The 17,117-nt window shown below is 45.6% G+C and overlaps 2 protein-coding genes across 2 annotated transcripts; both read right to left on the reverse strand.

Annotated features, from left to right (window-relative positions):
• Positions 1–1,109: 1,109 nt before the first annotated feature.
• Positions 1,110–4,503, reverse strand: LOC138099222 (keratin, type I cytoskeletal 15-like). Its single transcript, XM_068996345.1, has 8 exons — positions 4,057–4,503; positions 3,167–3,249; positions 2,820–2,976; positions 2,459–2,620; positions 2,170–2,295; positions 1,851–2,077; positions 1,613–1,701; positions 1,110–1,195 (listed from the first exon to the last, which is right to left on the reverse strand). Exons 1-8 carry the CDS (start codon positions 4,501–4,503, stop codon positions 1,176–1,178), a joined length of 1,311 nt encoding a protein of 436 aa, XP_068852446.1. The 3' UTR covers positions 1,110–1,175.
• Positions 4,504–7,621: 3,118 nt separating this feature from the next.
• Positions 7,622–13,341, reverse strand: LOC138099221 (keratin, type I cytoskeletal 13-like). Its single transcript, XM_068996344.1, has 8 exons — positions 12,522–13,341; positions 11,663–11,745; positions 11,063–11,219; positions 10,302–10,463; positions 9,828–9,953; positions 9,383–9,609; positions 8,314–8,654; positions 7,622–7,863 (listed from the first exon to the last, which is right to left on the reverse strand). The coding sequence occupies exons 1-8, from the start codon at positions 13,215–13,217 to the stop codon at positions 7,838–7,840; spliced, it is 1,818 nt and encodes a 605-aa protein (XP_068852445.1). The 5' UTR covers positions 13,218–13,341; the 3' UTR covers positions 7,622–7,837.
• Positions 13,342–17,117: the final 3,776 nt, after the last annotated feature.

Genomic DNA, 17,117 nt, shown 5'->3' on the forward strand with positions numbered 1-17,117 from the left:
ATATTTTATGTTCTTAAGCAGTGAAATATAAAAAATGCCTTCAGTGAAAAGGAATGTATCTCTCATTTCTCTTAAGGCAGAATATCAGCCAGCTGCATGTACTAACAGAAATTGGATTCTAGGTATTATATCCATATTTAAATTGAAATTTCTGTTGTAAAACATTGGAATGGTTTTGGTGCATGACACTGAAGGAAGCAGACCCATTGCCTTGCTGTCTGTTTTTCCTAACAGAAGTCAGCAATATGTAATTCTCTGTGCAGCCAAAGGTGTAGAAATACTTGTGAGGAAGCACCTTCATACTGGAACAACCTCTCCTGAGTCACACTTTCCTTCCCACAGGACTCTATCTGTGATGAGATTAATGGACTCAGATAAGTCACAATAGTACCACTGGGCACAGTTTAGTAAATTAACAGTTAATCTCCTGATAGTTACCCATCATTTGTATTTTCTTTCTCCTTTCACTCATATCATTCATTCTCTTTAGTACAAGTGGCAAGGCAAGGAGCCAGAGAGCAATCCCTTAGTGACCATTAAAAAATAAAATGGTAAATGGTTTTTAGTGTCTCAGGAAGGAGAAAAATTGTGTCAAGGACTGACAACAAGATTTCTGTTTTCTTGCTTGTGAACCTTATACCTCTTGCTTGTGAACAGAGACTTCTGCCAGCCTCACCCAGCAATTCCTTAAAGGCAGAGCCTGCTAGTTGTCACACCTCACACAGCCATGCTCACACTTCCTGATACTTCCTTTCACTCTGTGATTTCATCTCAGCACCATGTCCATTTTCCTAGTGCAAAATGGATTGTCCTGAGACCACGTACCCCGTACAACTGCACAGCCCATATTTGATGGATGATCTGGATAAGTGCCTGCGTGAGGTTGGTTAAATTTATTTTCTCAGACATGTTGTGATTTGCATTGCAGAAGTAAAGTTTTATTAGAGCAGAGTTTCCAGCAGAGCGTGAGCCCTTTAATGAAGAATGATTTGCCAAAGACAAGTTGAATAAACCAAGCATTGCAGGGTGGAGGAAAGGAGTGCTGGGGCAGGTGACCAGGCTTGTCTTCCAAACCTTCCTGCTGCCTCGGCCATGCTGCAGAAACTCTCGGGTGTCTCTCACCGCCCATGGTCGGTGCATCTCAGCTGGACGGTGCCAGGGTCACTGCTGCTGCTCTAGCACACTCTTGACTGCCCTGTGTGAACGAAGAGCAAATCACTGCCCTGAGGGGAAGTCTGAGCGTTCCTTCGGAGTGTAGTTCTTACACTTGACACAGTGTCAGCACCAGACATGCAGAGGCTCCACGCCCAGCAGCACCCTGGGCGCTTTCTCAGAACTGTATTTTTTTATTATTCCAGTGAGCAAAAAAGTATTTCCCATCCCATAAAGTTTATAAACTGTATTTTATATTTAGGCAGAGGGAAGAGCAATACTTGCTGTATTTAACCCCTAATGTCTCTGTGACAGAGTAATGAGGTTTCTCACTCCTGGGTGATGGACCTGGGAACCTTGCCCAACCCAAACTACAAAACTTTTTTCTGACCAAATACATTGCAGCCACTGGGGCAATGTAACCCACTAATAATCACATGCTTACAAAGTGCTGACTTACCTGACATGTCCCCACATTGGGAATGAGAGTAGGAAGCAGAATATGATTGGGAGGATTTTCCACCTCCTTGGAAAGCTCCTTGGGAGGCACTGTAAAAAAAATAAGAATTCATCAAAACCTGCTAACATTGGATATTCAGTCGAAAGAGATACTGATGTAGCTTCAGGGACAAAAAGAATCTATTAGCAAGTACATGAGGATTTCTTTTTATTCCCTTGCTATAATATGAAATACATACACAAGATCCTGCTGCCCCTCCTGCAGCAGTGCCCGGTACTGCTGGATCTCCTGCTCCAGGCGGGTTTTTATACCCAGGAGCATCTTGTACTCCTGGCTCTGACTCTCCATCTCACAGCGGATGCTGGCCAGCTCCTCCTCAACACAGTTGATCTGCCCCTGGATTTGTTGCAGCAGGCAGCCATAGCGAGACTCAGTTTCTGCCAGGGAGTTTTCCAGAGAGCTTTTCTGGAAAGGCAAACACAGGAGTTGAGGAGCAGAGTTCTACAGCTCCCTGCCCGTGCCAAGGAGGGAAGGGCCCGCAGATCCTGCCCACGTACCGTGCTGAGCTGCGCCTGCAGTTCAATCTCCAGGTTCTGCATCTCGCGCCTCAGCTCGGTGAGCTGGTGGCTGCTGGTCTGGATGTCCTGGCTGCTGGAAGTGACCTGCTGATTGACTTCTTGGATCTGTGGAGTCAAACGCCAGAGACACCTTCTGAGCCACAGGGGAGCAGATTTGCTGAATGAGAACTCAAGTCTCCAGGGAGCCTCTCGCTTTCAGCCAGTGCCGGTCCCAGGGTGTCTGAGCTGTCCCACCAAAGGAGACTCCACTCTGGGCATTGCCACGTACCTTCACCTCATACCACTGCTCCACCTCCTTGCGGTTCCTTGCAATGATCTCCTCGTATTCATTTCTCAGGTCATTCAGGGTCTTTGTCAAGTCCTCTCCAGGGGCGGCATTGACCTCCACGCTCACATCGCCACCAGTTTGGGACTGGAGCTGCCTCATTTCCTGCGGGGAGTCGAGGGAAAGGCACAAGAGCACCCACAGGTCATTTGTTGTGCTGGGGACTGTGGGCAAATCAGTACCAAGGTACAAAGGAGCGATGATCGCATGGCATAAGGTGGAATTGACTTGATATGTGAAGGTGGGAACCGTGAAGAATCAACAGATTATGTCTTTGACTGTGCTATCTATCATTGTATTGTACCTCCTCATGGTTTCTCTTCAGAGCAATCAGCTCATCCTTCAAGGACTCCAGCTCAGATTCCAGTGAAGATCTAACCAGAGTCAGGTCATCCATGAGATTTCTCAGGCCATTGATGTCAGCCTCCACGGTCTGACGGATGACCAGCTCATTCTCATACCTGTGTCACACACACAGAGACAGAGAAATGGGAAATGAGATGCTGACAGTCAATAGCACACGTCCTTCTAAGATCATTATTCCAATCAAACAAGGTGACTCAGTAATACCACCCAGGGCAGTCCTCCCTTGTCTTCTGAGATGATGAGAGGGATTTGACAGACATGCAAGGTTCACAGGGAGGTACTCACTTCATTCGGAAGTCATCAGCAGTCATCTTGCTGTTGTCGATGTCCAGAAGCATTCTGTTATTGTCCACAGTGGCAGAAATAATCTGCAAAAGGGAAGGTGGAGAGGAGTCCTTTTGTGTTCTAGATTTCGAGGACAAGCACAAAGAAGGCTCTAAGCTTTGTTAGGTGTTTTTGTGGGTCTTAGAATTGTTTCATGCAGTAGTGCAAGGGCCATATGGAAGGGTAACGATCCAGATTTACTTCTCAGGGAAACTTGTGCTATCATAGACCATCCTGCCAAATCCATGCTCTTCCCTTTCTCAAGATAGGGGCAGTCCCCCATGTGTCCCAATAAGTGTTTGCAGCCCTTTCCATAGAACGTACTTCTTCACAGTCTGTTTACTCTGTTTTCTGGGTACTGTGTGACCTGATTGTAAGGGAAGACCTTGGTCCTTCCCCCTGGTGTCTGTAGGAGTGTGCAGGAACAAAGGGAGCTCAGATCCTGCCATCCCGGTGCTTTGGCTTTGCACTCCATCCAGCTGGACTGGGTGGGAGCAGAGGGAAGCACTGTGAACCTCACATGGCGGGTTTGGAGCCACCTGCACAATGTGGGATGTACATTCTGTGAGCCAGCATGTCTGTGGCTGGTGGGGCTCCTGGTGCCTCGGGCTGTGTGCCCGGAGCACGTCCCTGTTGCCTGTGGGCTGCTGTGAGGGTTTGCTCACCCAGGGGATGGGAGGTGCGGCTCAGCAGGTTTGTGCCTGCGGTACCACCAGCACAGCGGTCCCGTGGGCGGTAGAGCCCAGTGCTGAGGATGGAGGGAGGAGGAAGGAGCAAAGAGGAAAGAGGAAGGCCTTAGAGGAGAGAAGAGCATGTGGGAGATGGAGGCACATGTACCAGGATGATCCTACCTGATTTTGGAGTTGTTCGATGGTCTGGTAGTAGGAGCTGTAGTCCTTGGAAACACTGGGAGCTTGTTTCCTGTACCACTCCCGGATGTGGTGCTCAAGCTGAGCGTTCTCTTCCTCCAGCCTTCGCACCTTGTCCAGGTAAGCCGCCAGGCGGTCGTTGAGGTTCTGCATGGTGACCTTCTCATTGCCGCTCAGCAGCAGGTCTCCCCCGGGGCCGCAGCTCCCCGCAAAGCCCCCGCCAAAGCCCCCAGCAAGGCTGCCCATGCTCAGGCTGCCCCCGTAGCCCCCGCAGGCTGCCCCACCGTAGCTGCCCCCGCCGATCACGGAAGAGGCGTAGCGCCGGCAGGACACGGAGGAGCTGCGGCCGCTGCTGCCACCACAGGCGCCTCCACCTCCTCCTCCGCTCCTGTACGAGGTGCTGGATGTTCTCTTGATGCTGCAGCTCATGGTGAAGGGATCAGATATCCAGCCCCAGATGCAAAGCTCTGCACAGCAAGATACAGGAAAGCAAAGTGCAGCGGGCCGTCCTCACTGGTGGCTATTTATACCTGCCTGGGTGGGTGTCACCTGCCAGGCAGTCCAGCTTCCCATGGGGTTTGCCAGCCACAGTGCTCATGCCAAAAATGATGTGCTAAGGGGAATTTTGTCTGAGGTAAGTAAAAGGCATTACCATTCAGTGCAAATATGTCTTTGTTGATTCACACCAAGCCTGCACTATAATTTTATGTGGGTGGCTCCTTGTTAGATATTTTGTTGAATAATATAGTATCTCTCAGTTTCTGTTAATTTGGCAATATCTCGCTGGTAGCGGCACCTAAGGAAGTCTCTGCTTCATTGTCAGTCTCCATCAGTCTTTATGTTTTGAAACTCAGTAGTTTAGCTTTGGTCTTCCACCTGAGATCACAGACATGATTTGTGACACCAGCTGCCTCCAAAGGACTCTTCATTAATTGATTTATTTCAAATTTACATTAACCTTATAGAAATCTCCTTTAATGAACCAAAATAAAAACGTCTAAGACTGCATTCCCATGTCTGTTACAGAAGAAAAACTGAACTCTGAATTTTTCACTCTGTATTGAATAAGGTCCTGCTGGCATTCAGCTTTCTCTGAACATGAAGGATGTGGATCATGGTATCTTTTCTCTTTGAAGAAAACTGTGTCTAACAGCTGCAAAACTAACATTGTGCAAGGGAAAACATTAAATCTTTTCCTATCAAAGAGCTCTTAATTTTATTTTAACGGTTTTAAATGGACTCAGAGGAAATTGAGAGGAGAAATATTTTACTTTGCATATTTTCGTAACTATATTTAAATAGTAATTTCTCAGAATACATCCTTGAATTATATAATACAGTGAAAAAATAAGTTTGATTAAAAGAGCCAATGATTAGATCTGAAAAAATATCATCGTTACCTGAGCTCATTACAGTGAAGCGTGTTTTGCAACCATGACAGAATATCTTGCATCACCCAACAGTCAGAAACACTTGTGTACTTTTTTCCACTGCCCGTGCAATAGGGAATGTGCAGTGAGCTGCTTTTTCCATCTTTACTAATCAAGCGTCTATGAAACTGAGAAAAGCCTTGAACAGAAATAAAGTTTTGGATTTCCAGATGTGCATTAAATATCAGCACTGCAGCTCCCATGTAAGAGTCACTGGGCTTGCAAAGGAAGCACAATAAGCTGGTGGGACCTGCTGTGAATTGCCGCCTCAAAATCAGCTTATCCACGGAGAGTGAGGATGGATTCAACCTAGAAGTGTTTTGGGAAGAGGTTCCATATTACAGAAGAAGAAATAAGCCCACTCCTCTCTCTGGCTGCAGTTGTGCAGATTTGTTCACCCTTGGTAACTCTGTTACCCCCGAGGCGCTGCCACCGTCGCTGCCAGGCTCAGCCCTGGCTGGCGGCAGGGCCGTCCTGGGCTGGCACCGGCTCTGGCAGTGCCAGAAACGGGGGAAGCTTCTGGCAGCTTCTCACAGAACCCCCCCTGTATCCCCTGCTACCCAAATCTTGCCACACAAACCCAATACTGGGCCTCATAGATGTCAAATGATCCTGGAAATCCTTCCTTCCCTCCACCTTGGTCTCTCAGTAGCTGCTGCCTCCATTCTGCCTGTTTTAACCCCTTCTGGACTTCACTGTATGATGTGTAGCACTTAATGCCTGTTGAGCAGCAAAGTAATTAGGAGTCAGGGAAATAAATACTCTTCCAAGGTTTGTTTAAAGCATGGGCTGACATCTGTGGAGGTCCCTATCCCTGTCCCTGTACCTGCACCTCCAGGAGGTGACAGTGCAATTCCCTCCCTCAGAAGGCTCTGGCATAAGCACAATTCATTACTCTTAATCCTCAGACCATTTACCATGAACACCATGGCTCTTTCTGAATGGTGTGTGTAGTCCAAGTTTCTACACCAAAGAAGGAGAAATCGGCATAACCAGAATCTCACTATTCCTATTCCATGTCCTTGGCAGCATTTATGCAGCACAAACTCTGTTTAACTGCAAAGGCTCGTTCATGCCAGCACAATGCCAGCACACTTCGGCTTGGTGTGAGTCAAGTGTTTCTGTTTCCCTGAGTGGTTTCCAAGTGTTGAGAAAGTTTGCATGGCAGTGTGACGTGTATTTCTGGAAATCGATTTTGTATCTGGTCTCTCAGTCCCTACTGGTGTGTGTCTATTGTGTTACACAGCAGTGCTGCTCCACTTCCGTGCAACCCACATTTTCTTTCACTCTCAACTCAGCCTCAGAGGCCCCTCCCTTGCATGCAGCCCTGCACCAGCAGCTCAGCGTGCAAGGTTGTGTGCAGGTGAGATGTACCCTCCCCTTGGGCAGCCTCACTGGCATTTTGCCCCCTCTGGTCCTGGGACACTCTGGTAGCTATATCCAAAATGGAACGTTCCAGACCCTTTTATGTGTACTTAATTTCTCACCGGTCAAAGGCAATTACTGTCAATTTTAACATTTTATGAAAATGAACTTTGTAAAGTTCCTGTAAATTATATTTCCCTTTCACTTCTTATAATTTCAAACCGAGATCCCTTATCTGTGCATTTCCAGGTTAAACCCATCAAGGTGAGTGCCCCATCAAGGTTTTGTGAATTGAAACATTCATTTCGTTTTACAACCACAGCTCTGTCATTATTAGTGTGTTCCTTTGTGGACACTCACGTGCTGCCAACACCATTAGAGTCATTGAGCACTGAGTCTCTGCAGTCCCTTTAAGGCTGATATTCATCTCTTGGGTCTCAGAGCTCAGCTCATGAGAATATCTGACACATTATTAAAAAACAAAGGCACAGCCCAAGAAGATTCTGATCTGCCCTGACTGCTCAGAAATACTGTTTTAACTCTAAATTTTGTAATCAACTACTGGAGTGTATCATCAACCTTTCTACCTGGAGGTGTGTCTTGGCATGGCTTTGTGTTTTCTTTTTTAAGTGTTTACACCTACAGAAGGTAAGAAAAACCCCACACAGGATTCTGGTTGCATCAAGATAGAAATTAAATTTTATTAGAGATATTTTCCTGATTCAGAACAACCTGAGTACCAAACAGGTTGGATCTGTAAAGCAGCAGTTTGAGTGCCAGTGACTGAAGCTGCAGAGCTTTGTGGGCAGAAGCAGCACAGAGCATGCAGGGCAGGGGGAGTGGTGGCATCTGTAACTCCCAGGAGCTGTTCAGAGCATCATCTTTCCTTGGGAATGTGGGGAATGCAGCAGATTGGGGCCAGTTTCTTTTTGAAAGGTCTTGCACTGGAGGATCCTTGATGTATATTCTTAGTCAAAAGATTTTCTTCCATATCCTGTTTAGAAACAAAGCAAGCATGAGCTTCATCAGTGCTGGCACTGAACGTCTGAGCCACCAGTATACCCCAGATATTAGGATTGTGTGGGAGTGACCATAAGCATTCCAAAAGCATAAAGGAAAACTCAAGCATGACACAAAGGCTGTGGGATTTATGAGGTTCTGAGAAGAATGAGACAATGAAGAAAACCAGCTGGGATTAAACTACAGGAACAGCTGATATCATCCACAAAATGGAATAGAAATGGACTGTGTGCTCCGGAAATGGAGTTGATCCTTTGCACACAAAGAGGAAAGACTTGTTAGTAACAGTAAATCTAACATTTTCCAGAAATTTTAGTTTATCCTCAGTACTGTTTGCCTCTAGAAGAGTATGTTGGTATAAATTAGTGTATAAATTAGTCAGGATGTGACTGAGAGAACAGTGTGCCCATACTGTAGTTCTCACCTTGGCTTTCACCGCCACTCCTGCAGGACTGGGACTGGGAAGATGAAGAGTAGGAGTGGGAACTGCTGATGCCTCCAGAGGTTCTTCCACCTCCTCCTCCTCCTCCAATGCATCCACCACCACTTCCTCCTCCCATTCCTCCACTTCCTCCTCCCATTCCTCCACTTCCTCCTCCTATTCCTCCTCCACCACTTCCTCCTCCCATTCCTCCTCCAATTCCGCTGCCACCACCTCCATATCCACCACTCATGCTACCACCTCCTCCTCTTCCTCCTCCAGAATAACCACCACCTCCAGATCTACCACCTCCCATGCCTCCTCCCATTCCTCCTGATGGGATTCTGCAAAGAGAGAAAGAAGGGGAAAAAAAAGTTAATCAATATCACTTTGCCATGTGAAGGCAATTGAGCTACAGCTGCTGCCCAGGAGCCAGCACCTCTCTGGGTCATACTGCTGGTTAGAACCCAGCACGCAGAGCAAAACAACTGAAGCAGCGCCAAATATGATCCTCTTTTTCAACTTCAAGTTGAATGCAAGAGCTTTTGCTTTTCCCACATTCTGCCTAGGGGTTTCTTGCAATATTTGGCACATACATCACTGTATGGCTCAAAATCAGAAGAGAATGAAGCTTTAGTTGCTCTTTTAGGCACCACTTCCAAGCAGAAGCTGGCACACTGCATAAGTGAAGCTGAAGTAGCTTGAACTTTCAGAAACTTTTATAAAGGTTTGGAAAACTTTGGTTGTTTTTTGTTTTGGTTTGGGTTTTTTTGCCTACAGTCTTTTCCTGCCTGTTCAGTTCCTGGCTTCTCTGGAACCAGGCTCTTTTACATGGGTTTCCCTGTCCAGCCCCAAATTGGTAGTTCAGAATTTCTACATTAATTTTTCTTCACGTGAGCTATATTCTGAACAAAATGAAATACCTCACACCTGGGAGGTGATTGGCCAAGACATCTGCATCAGCCTCATTTCAGTACAAAATATTTTGCAAGTTTCGACTGTTAAATTTCCTGCTGGTGACTGACCCAGCAGTTGGGTGCCACACAGAGCCGTGTTCTGTCAGAGTACGTACACAAGGTCCTGCTGCCCCTCCTCCAGCAGCACCCGGTACTGCTGGATCTCCTGCTCCAGGCGAGTCTTGATGCCCAGGAGCATCTTGTACTCCTCGTTCTGGCTCTCCATCTCACAGCGGATGCTGGCCAGCTCCTCCTCCAAGGGCCCGATCATGCCCTGGATCTGCTGCAGCTGCATGTTGTAGCGACGTTCCGTGTCTTCCAGGTTGGATTGCAGAGAGTCTACCTGCAAAGGGAAAACAAAATGCAATGTTTATGGGAATGTGGTGACTTTAACTTGTTTTTGTGGGAAAAGAGAAGATCTTCAAAGATCCTCAGAAAAAAGTGTATCTTTGAAGAGAAGTAATCCAGTATCCCATTCTCCTTGGATGGATTACTTGCTGGGTGTAGCCCTTCTTCTCACATACAGACTGTGTCACAGGTGAAGCAAATGCCTTTCCTTACCATGCTGATCTGTGACTGCAGCTCAATTTCTAGGCTCTGATATTCACGCCTCAGCTCAGAGATCTGCTGGTTGCTTGATTGTATCTCCTGGCCACTTGAGTGGACTTGTTGATTAACTTCTTCCATCTGAAAAATTAACATACAAAATTGACTCATTTTTGATAATTGGAAAACATTGTGGGGTTATCATAAAAGCATCAAGAAATCAACTCATAAGAATAAAGATGCCATGCAGACTGTTTATTTCCCACAAACCACTCTGCCAACACCCTGGTAATTCACTGGCTGCTTGAACACAGAGGCTCTACCTGCTTTACCACATAGCTGATATTCCAGGACTGACCTGTTACAGGAAACTATAAGTAATTTGAAGTTATTGTCCCTTAAATAACATGTGATAAGTTGCCTTTCACCCTGTAAATAGGTCCAGTCCTTTGTGAAAGATTTAATTACCAAAGCCCGCCTGTGCTTTACCTTGGTTTCATACCAGCTTTCCACCTCCTTCCGGTTGTTCTCAATGAGCCTCTCGTACTCGCTGCGCATTTCATTTAATTTTTCCATTAAGTTAATGCCAGGAGTAGCATTGACCTCCACATTGACATCTCCACCAGACTGGCTTTGCAGTCCTCTCATTTCCTGAAAAAAAATCACAAAAACCCCATGAGGTTCTCAAAGGGAGAGAGTGGCATCAGTTCAAGTAAAGGGAAGAAAAAGGACATAGATCCTCACACAGCCCATGACTCCAGCGAAAGGGCCTCACCTGCCCTTGCCATGGAACAATTCTGCCATTCCTGGGGCTCCAGTGCTCACAGCCAGGCACCACATGCACAGTGACCCTGGCGCTTCCTCCACAGGGTGGTAAGGAATTCTATGCAGTGTGCTCTTTGTGGGAATCTTTTCTTCTCAGTGGGAAATCCCGTTGCAGAGAGTACAAATGCTTTCTTTTGACTCCTCTATATATTCTATCCAATTTTCCTTCCATGAGTTCAGCAAGCAAACTATAGTTGGTACTGAAAGCCATTCATCCCCCTGGTCTCACATGTTGACCTGGTGTCTCATGAGACCAGCTGTGGGCAGCTATGCATTGTACACAATCCTCAAAATCAAAGCCAGGTTGTGACAAGTTGGATGATCAAAACCAGTGGCCAAAACCTGCTTACTACTGGTGGAAAAAGCTAGGGGAAATTCTTGGAGTGTTGTGTTGCCTTTAGTTATTGAAGTGTGAAGAAGCTTACCTCTTCGTGGTTCTTCTTCAGGAAGATCAGTTCCTCTTTCAGGGATTCAAACTGTGTCTCCAAGTCAGATCTGGACAGAGTCAGTTGATCCAAAAGTGGGCGTAATCCATTGATATCACTTGCCACACTCTGGTGGAGAGTATATTCAGTCTCATACCTGAATGACAGACAAGAAAGAGACTTAAAGTGCTGCCAGACCTCTTTGTTTGGTATCTCAGTTATGGACAGTTCCCATCTTACATCTCTGGTCAATTCTTAAAAGGAAGGACCCCATTCTCTTTCTATCTCCAATAGCTTTGTTTGATTTCAGTACAGTTTCTCTCTGTGAGATTTACACCACGAGGATTATGCGTATAAATCTACATGCAAGGATGAAGAAACTTAGAATGGAGTCCCTTAAATGTGTCTCTTCAGGAACTTGCCTTGAGAAAAATAATAATGAAAACCCAAAGCAATCCTTCTCAGAATGTTTTTCCCAACAATTCTCTATTCTGTCATTGGAGCCAAAAGTCTCCAGCTTTTACAAAGATTAATTTTCAGTGGAAACTCATGGGGATAAAGGGAGGCAAAGTGGATGGAGCCAGGAAGGGAATGACTCACTTCAGTCTGAAGTCATCCACAGTCATTCTGGTGTTGTCCATGTCAAGAAGCATCCTGTTAAGGTCCACATTTGCACCAACAATCTGAAAGGGAGGGGGCAGGTGTTATTCCGCCAGTTGTCTTTTCAGTCCGACAACAGAGAAGAAACACTTATGCACAAGCACCTCGCAGAAGGGGTTTATGGCAATGTCAAGCCTGACTAGATCTGCAGGAGCTACTGAGAGAGATGATTTTATTGCTTCCAGATAAAAGAAAGTGCCTTTACTGTCAATTTTGGTTTACAGATACCCATTAAAAATCCCTTGTTGGAAAGGATAACTAAATAAACTCTTAATTTTCAAAAAAGAAGAAACAAACAAGCAAAAAACCCCAACCAACAAAAAACAGTGGAACAGCAGAATTTCCATTACATTTGAGAACAGCCACATTCATGCAAGAGATACATGACTGTTAAATGGCTGAGGGCTGGAATGAGACTAACTGCACATGCTGGCTCATCCTGTATATTCAGAAAAATATCCAATTAATATGGCAGTAATAGCAGGACACAAGCAAGGATTATATCTGCTGTTCAAGAGTGAAGAATGAGCAAGCAGCAGCCCACCACTGAAGGGAGCATGGCACAGGCCACGTGATGGGGCACTGGTGCTGATCTGCCACTGCACCCAGCAATGCTTCCTGTGCCAAAGACGTGTGCCAGAACGTGCAGACAGAAGCTGGTCCCCACATCCCCACACCACTCTGCCTCCTGCCTAAAGCACAGGAAGGGGAATATCACCCCAAACGGGGACCTTGTGCTGCATGAGGAAAGTGCCATTCCAATAAGAACCGTTTCCAAGTTAGTCAAAGTACATCATACCTGATTTTGCAGCTCTTCAATTGTCCTGTAATATTGGCTGTAATCCTTGTTCTGAGAGGGAGCTTGATTTCTGTACCACTCCCTGATCAGCTGCTCAAGTTGGGCATTTTCTTCCTCCAAGCGTCGCACTTTATCCATGTACGACGCCAGGCGATCATTGAGGTTCTGCATGGTCAACTTCTCGTTTGTGGAGAGCAAGCCAGAATCCTCCCCAAAGCCCATGCCACCAAAACTGCCTCCACCATAACTGCCACCACCACCAAAGCCACCATTACCCCCAAAGCCACTAAATCCACCTCCACTGTATCCACCACCTCCATAACCACCTCCCATTCCCCCAAATCCACCCCCTCCTGATCCAAATCCTCCTCCCAGACTTCCACAGCTCATTCCTCCTCCGTAACTACCACCACTCATTCTCCCCCCATAGCTACTGCGGCTGATCCTCCCGCAGCTGCCGCTGCTAAAGCCCCCTCCATAGCTGCTCCTGGAGCCTCCTCCACCAAAGCTTCTGCCAGAAAAGCCCCCGCTGCCTCCAGAAGAGGTGTATTTTCTCGAGGACACCGAGGAGTATCCACCAGACCTACCCCCTCCACCACCTCCACCACTGCATCTTCCACCACCACCACCACCACCTCCTCCTCCTCCACTGCTAATTCTAATGGTACTGCTCGAAGATTTGGTGCCACAGCTCATGGTGACAGCAGGAAAGAGTCAAACCGCAACCCCAAATTTAGCTACACAGCCTGATAAGCTTCAGGACTGCGAATTTTCATCCCCAGCTCTCTCTATTTATACATTTGACACTGGGTGTCACCATCAGGGTGTTTCCTTCTCCCAGGGCATTTACCAAACTTTTTGTTTGTGCCAAGAATAATTTGCTGAACAGTATTTTTGTGCAGCTATCTCAGGCAATCCAGCCCACGGCGGGGCTTCTGAGACTTGGTTAAGGTTGAACATCTCACTTCTTTTGGGCAACATTCTTTTTATTTAGTGTTTTCTGGAATAGGTACTTTCTTTGCTAACGTTTTGTAGCTGCTACTGCTCAAGACGGTTGTTTGTTCTCTTTTGCTCTTTCTAATTTTGTGCATTTAAGATTTTCTACACAGCTTATGTTCCATTTCTCATCATACGTGCTAGTGCAAGAGTTTTATTAATAGGATTGTGTGACTTGTCTGTAAAGATTGTCCAACTCATGTATCCCTGCCAGCACTCAGAGAACATCTTATTTAATATGAACAGGCTATTTCAAGCAGTGTGGAGGGATTCTTATTTAAAAATGAAAATCCCTCCTTTGTGAATAAAGCACTGGGGCAGCACACAGCCAGCCACGTCCTAGGATTCAAAGAGAAAAATAATATTGGACTTTTTTCACCAAAGCACTGTTGATCTAAAATAGAAGAAAGATCAAGGATGCTTTAATTGTATTATAAAGTCAACTGTATCCCAATCAGAAGTTGTTTTATTGCAGATAATGATTTAAAAACTAGTGTGTGGGAAGACTTTTTATCATTTAATATAAAGCAGTTCTCTCTCTCTATTGTTAATGTGTCATATATTGTAGATGATAAAGTAATTATATCTACTGTTCTTAAAGCAAAGATCCTTGAGATTTCTTAAAGCAAAGAACCTTGAGATTATAATAGCATCCTGAGAGAAAAGCTGAAGGACTTTTTACTCAAATCAGTAGAAATCAGAACATTGAGACCACAAAAGAAATGACCCCACACTTCAGTGTTGCCCTGATCCCCAGAAGCTGCCTCTGGATGGAAGGGTTTCCATCCTCACTAGGTAGGTTGGATGCCAAAGATGAGGATGTCTGAAGGCAGATGTGCAAATAACAGCACAACACCAGCTGTGTATAGATGGTCCCAGTTTGCCCAGGAGAACGTGCACAGTTTCCCAGTGACAGTTCTGTCCTGTCTGAAATGTCTTCATCTCCTCTCTGTGGGGTTATGGAGCCTTTCATGACTGTAGGTAGCTGTGAAATGTAGCAATCTCCCTTAAACCTCAGGTGCAGGAGCAGAGGGCTCCCTGAGGAACTCTATTTGTGCTCTGCTCTCCTTGTCTCAGCCAAGACCTCTTGGAGATGTCAATGCAGCAGAGTCCTTGCTTTCCAAAGGCTGCTTTGGTGAGATATTGATTGTAAATTCAGGATTATTTAGCATTTTCTGACCGCATCCACTGTCCTGGCCTTTGTGCCATGCCTGTGGCAGCATTGCTCTATTGCTGCTTATGCAATCGCTTTCAAAACCTCCCGATTTTATCTTGCTATTTGATCTCTCAATGGCTGAAGGATGATGAAAGATTCCAAGCACTTTGGTGATGGAATAATTTCTCCTGATTCTCAGCTGGAGGCTGGTAGTGACACCTCAGCAGCATAAACAGTTTCTGGGCTTTAGTGCAGTCTGTTATTGCTGCAGAAAGATGGAGTTTGCTATAGGCAAAATGTTTTTTCGTTTTTTGTGCTGTTTTGCCTCTGGGTTTGGGTAATGTTTCTTTGGTCAGTGAGGCTCTTTGTCACAAACTCTGCTGCGGTGAGTAAAATTGATTATCATGTCCAAATTCCCATCGGTGATTCCAGGGATGTTCCTTAGAGATGCTTTTCATAGCTGAGCTAGAAAATTTGTGGGTTTGTTAGTGATAGTGAACACAAAATTCCCTGGAATGATTAAAGGAAGAGTAAAAAAATTGCCAAAATAATCTCTTAATCTGTTTCTGTATTTTCTGAGAACCCACAGGGTTTCCTATTTTATTTATTGGTGTCTTTTTCCATGTGTAACTATTCACAACAGGGATTTGTCCATACTGGAGAGTTCTTCTGATAAGAGCAAGTCTTATTGCAGGCTTGGGAAAAAAAAATATTTTATAAATAATTTTTATATATTTTATATATATATTTATATTTTTAATGTATCTATTTATATCTATTTATATCTATTTATATCTATTTATATCTATTCCTGCAGCTGAGAATTGCCCTTGAGATGTTTGGTTTCTGTCACAGTCACTGTGTGTCTCTTTGGAGCAGGACAGTGAAGTGCCTGAAAAATACAGGTGAACTATAAATACTTCATCCTCCTGTTAAGTTGCACACACTGAATTCCCTCCTGGCTGATTTTTTAAAAAATTTTTGATTATTAAATAACTGACTGCAAATACTTGTAAGCCAGAGAAGATCTGTTCTGTGGACAGGATGAATTTTTCATTTCTGAGCTCATTAAAAGAGCCTTTAAAGATTTTTGTTCTCTGATGCTTTTCTCTGATGTATTATATAGATGATGTGAACTTAGGGAATTACCTAAAAAGGAACCATCAGCTTTAGGACTTTGTCTCTTTCCCATATATGATGCACATTGAATCATTAATGTTTCTGTGTTGATGCAGCATCCATACCTTATATAACATTGCTGTTTCCCAATGGGAGCAAGGGTAAGGACCTTTATTACTCCAGCCACCAGCACTGCCCAGCCTGCAGAGTGCCAGAATGTTCTGACTTCTGCTCCGGCTCAGCACATGCCACGGTTCAGCCCAGCCAGTGTTCCTTCACTCTCTCCCTGTTACTGTTTTCCTTTTAATCAGGCCTCCGTGATCACTATCAAAGAAGTGTCTCCCAATCACCAGAGTGATGACAAACCCTGGGAGCAGCCCATGCTGCAAAACTGAGAGACTTTTCCAACAGGCTGGAGCTGCTGCATTCCAAACAGACCTGGAGAAAATGTGTTCTCACTTTTGTGTCTGTGTGCTGAAAAACTGGAACATTTCTCCTTAATTCAGTGTCATTCTGATGCCTCAGGCAACTGCTAGAGTTTATGCTTTTAATCTATTTAATGACCTCTTCCCATCACTCTTACCAGAAATTTTTGTAAGAAGAGAGGGTCTATTTTCACCTTGGAGATGGTGTTCACTCCTCATTCCTGCTTCAGCTCAGACTGTTCTAGTGAAATCAGTCATTTCCGAATAAATTTAGGTTAGAGCCAGCAAAGCAATCAAGGACCCCTAAGGCAGCAGTGGGTTCACCTGTGAAGTTTAACACCTCCAGCACTCTTCCAGCACAACCTTTTGTGCAGGATAACCTGGGCCTTCCATGCAAGGAGGCTAATGGGAAGAACAGCTGTTCCTCAGATCCTAAAAATGCACACATGGGCTTTGCCATGTAGCTGTGAGAGCTGTGGGTCAGGGTGTGAGTGCCCCACAGCTGGCGGCACTTGACAGGCTGCTAATTCCCTCCTGTCAGCGTTTCTAGCAGTTTCTGAGCCACAATCACAGTGGTCCCACTGTCATTTCCCCTGTCTCTTCCAGGGTGAAGGCAATTAGATTGGAATAATTCTTTTTGTTGGTACCAAAACAGAACAGCTGGAGGGCATGGTCAGAACACCTGCCAAGATTCCTGCCTCTCTCTGGGGTTTGGGTGCCTTGGTCCATTTGGACTGTGCATTCTCAGAGCCCCTCGGAGCTGTGGGCACCCACACCTGCATGGCTCTGGTCAGTGCAGTGTCCTGCGAGATGGCACATGGAGGCTGGGATCCCGGCCTGTCTCTGGAGGCACTGGTGTGGCACATTCTGTTGCCACAGCTCATGTGGGGTGGGGAAGGA

The sequence above is a fragment of the Aphelocoma coerulescens genome, chromosome 27 (assembly GCF_041296385.1).
Source record: "Aphelocoma coerulescens isolate FSJ_1873_10779 chromosome 27, UR_Acoe_1.0, whole genome shotgun sequence".
Classification (NCBI taxonomy): domain Eukaryota; kingdom Metazoa; phylum Chordata; class Aves; order Passeriformes; family Corvidae; genus Aphelocoma; species Aphelocoma coerulescens.